This window comes from Phytophthora infestans, genomic scaffold (assembly GCF_000142945.1).
Source record: "Phytophthora infestans T30-4 supercont1.197 genomic scaffold, whole genome shotgun sequence".
In the NCBI taxonomy this organism is placed as follows: Eukaryota; Oomycota; class Peronosporomycetes; order Peronosporales; family Peronosporaceae; genus Phytophthora; species Phytophthora infestans.
This window is the reverse complement of record NW_003303562.1, coordinates 155,421-158,686: the sequence shown is the minus strand read 5'-3', so window position 1 is coordinate 158,686 and position 3,266 is coordinate 155,421. Positions and strand designations below refer to the sequence as shown.

The following is a 3,266-nucleotide window of genomic DNA, read 5'->3' as shown; positions in this document are numbered from 1 at the left end:
TTAGAAACAATAGAGACGGGCAGGCTTATTCTCAAGGTCTCAAGCTCCGGTGCTGTCAGCACTGCTGGTCACCAGTCGCTGAGTGCACCCAATCCTTACCGTGTGCTCTTGTATCAGCATCCGAATCGCTGCACATGTGACAGCCAAGCTTTCGACTTAAAACCTCGCAGCAAGGCGCAGTCATTCTCCTTTTCACTCGCTTGTGCTCACTGCACCTTCGGCCTACGCGAGCATGAGCATATGGGTCGATATCTTGAACGTGGCGACTGCCATCGCCCAGGTCATTCTGAGTCTCAGTCTCACGCCGGATCTCTACAGCGTACACCGCCGCAAAGGCACCGGACAGATGGTTGCACTTCCTCTCGTAGCAATGGCAGTAAATAACCGCGCATGGTACGGGACTGTTCATTAATATAATTTTTCAACCGCTTCGGTTGCTAACGCTGTTTCCCTTGTAGGATGCTGTACGGCTATCTGGCAGACAACATGTTTCCGATTTTTGCAACTCAAGCGTTCAGTCAGACCGCAGCATTGATCTACAACGTCATTTTCTTCAGCTACACTGTGCCTGAAAAGCGCAAAGCTCTGTACAAACTGTACTCCCGAGCGTTCGCTGTGCACTGTATGTTCTCCATCTACACGATTCTTGGAGTGTCCGGTGTCACAAACCAGACCAAGGGACAGGTTGGCGACTGGGTTGGCTACGCTGCAATCGTCATCAATATTTGGATGTACGCGTCACCGCTGGGCACTCTGAAACATGTGATCGCGACCAAGAACTCTGCCTCTATTCCAATTAACCTGAGCGCCATGATCTTTGTGTCGGCGTCGTTGTGGCTTGCGTCGGGAATCGTGGACAATGATTTCTTCGTGTGGGGGATCAACGCTATCGGTACGATGCTAAGTTTTATCCAGATTGTAGTGTACTACATCTTCAGACCAACGCAAGAGCAAGACGGGATGAAGAGCGGAGGCGTGACGATTGTCGTTGACAACACTATTACAGCGACTGTCGAGAGTCCAGCGTACAAACCGATGTCATCCCCAATAATATCTCTGAACAAGGAAGCACTCTAAGCTAGGGAGTACTTTTAATAAACGACTTCGAAGCATTCGCTTGCCGGCGGTAGTAAACTTTTATATCTTTTTATCGGTAATATTGGTCTAACCAAATTCACGAACCGTAGTTGAGCCAGTTCACCGGTAAGTTTATTCAAGGCGTGCAGTTTTCAACTTTTTTAATGCAGCCGATATACATTTCGGCTTAGCTATTGCTTATAGGCGAGGCATTCACCCGGGGTTCGTATTTATACTATAAATATTGGATCAGACTGCAAAATCTTTTAAACGATGTGAGTGATGTGGGAGCCTATGTAAAAAGATATTTCGAAGCTCTTCGCTCAGTAACATTGGAGAATTGGCGCTGCATGTAATTGAAGGAATGGAGCGCGTCCAAGCGGAACACAACGAAGGAAGCCGCACGTGTTATGTCCTCTGATCTGGACGTGGCCCCACCACGTGAATTTGCGGAGGATATCCTATTAATAGATCCTCGCCGCACTTAGCTGGAGAAGTTTTGGAGTCATGCCCAAATTGAAGCCGTCGCATCCGAACATCAAGCGCAATACAAAGCGAACATGTTAGGTGATACGAACATCTCAGTTCTGGAGGCTGAAGAGTATGAAGCGGCGCTCAGTAGACCTACATGCATTTACGCACCTTCGTGTGGATTAGCTTCGGTATTTGCCAACACGACACCTGTAGTCCGAATTCTCTGTATTAAATTGAGAGGTTAATGATCGCCGCAACGCATTGACTTCCCTCGCTCTAGAGGTAATTTTTCCAGACAAAAAAAAACAATTCAACTATTCCGGATCCTTGGCAAACAAAATGCTCAGAAATAGTTTTAAAGTGGCACTGTGCCGTATAAGGTTTCAAAAGTGCCGAAATAAAGCTATTAATAATATAACACAGTCTATTTATTAGTATCCCATATACTAGGATTAGTACAATTCTGGTTTGCCGCCCGATTTACAGTGTTATATCGGGCAGGGTGTAGGGTAATTAGGTTTAATTAGCTATATATGACCCGACTTATGTTGAGGGCGATGAAAAGCTCACGGCTTCAGTAGCGAAACCAACCAGTGGACCGCGTACAATTTGCCTTAAAATTGACGGTATGAGCTGTGCGAAGAACTGCGCAACGAAGATCGAGCGGGCTTTGAATGCTGTTGCGAGTGCACAGTGGATTTCCCGCATAAACGCGCTACAGTTCAGCTAGAATCGGGCAGCTCCCTCTCGGAGAACGACCTCATCGAAGTTGTCATTTCCAGACGACCTTACCTCCCACAAGTAAGCTCAACTAATTGGGGAAGAGATAAACACTAAACGTATGCATACTGTAGTGCGATTGCCGAGTAAAGTGGTGCTATGGCGGCTAGACTACGCTTGAACATAGTGTTCTAGCAAATGATTTTGGGCAGACCACTTAGGCAAGGCAATTCTGGCACTTCTTCTAATTCGAAGTGCCCATCAACATATCCGGCCCGAGCCTTAATTTACCCTACTTTCTATTTCGGAGGTGTTCAGCAAATCGGATCATCCGAAATGTATAAAAACCACAATGCCTTTTAGCTACAAACCTTTACGCTTTCGTTTCCGGTATATCAATAAGTCATTACTGCCGTAGATTACTTAAGATACAGACAACGACGGTGAAATTCGCCACCCTCTGAACGCCATCCTCCATAGTAGTTCTTTTTTTGTTTTCGCGACAGGAAAATCCGTCGCACATTTTTATTGGTAGATAAAACGAATTAATTAGCAAAAAGCAAAGTTGAAAACCTCAACGTCTAGTGGCTGGCAGGCCGCTGTACTGTTGGGCGGTAGCTGGCAAACCAGGGCCGACGTTGTCTCGACAACAACATCAAGTCCTTCTTTTGAAACATGTGCGTCGAAGTTATCGAGTATAAGCACTGATAGTGCCTCGATCTCGAACTTGAGCAGCTCTCGTACATATATCGCCCACACTTTGGCATCCATAAAACTGCTCTCCTGCACTGAGTATACATGTCCAACCGGATGTGTTAGTAGCTCCACGACTATCACACTATTTAATAAAGCAATTATATAAAATCAGCAAAATCAAAAGATATTACCGTGCTGCAAACCGCTGACATAGTCTCATAAACGCCCTTTGACCCTTCTCATCGTTTTCCTTACCACGCCTATTGGCGTTTGAAGCCATCGCGTTTGCTGCTCTTTGA

At 46.0% G+C, this 3,266-nt stretch overlaps 1 protein-coding gene across 1 annotated transcript; it reads left to right on the top strand.

Annotated features, from left to right (window-relative positions):
• Positions 1-232: 232 nt before the first annotated feature.
• PITG_20826 (MtN3-like protein) lies at positions 233-1,077 on the top strand (the record flags this gene model as incomplete). The annotated part of the gene is made up of 2 exons (XM_002895327.1): positions 233-393; positions 459-1,077. 2 exons carry the CDS (start codon positions 233-235, stop codon positions 1,075-1,077), a joined length of 780 nt encoding a protein of 259 aa, XP_002895373.1.
• Between the last annotated feature and the right edge of the window lie 2,189 nt (positions 1,078-3,266).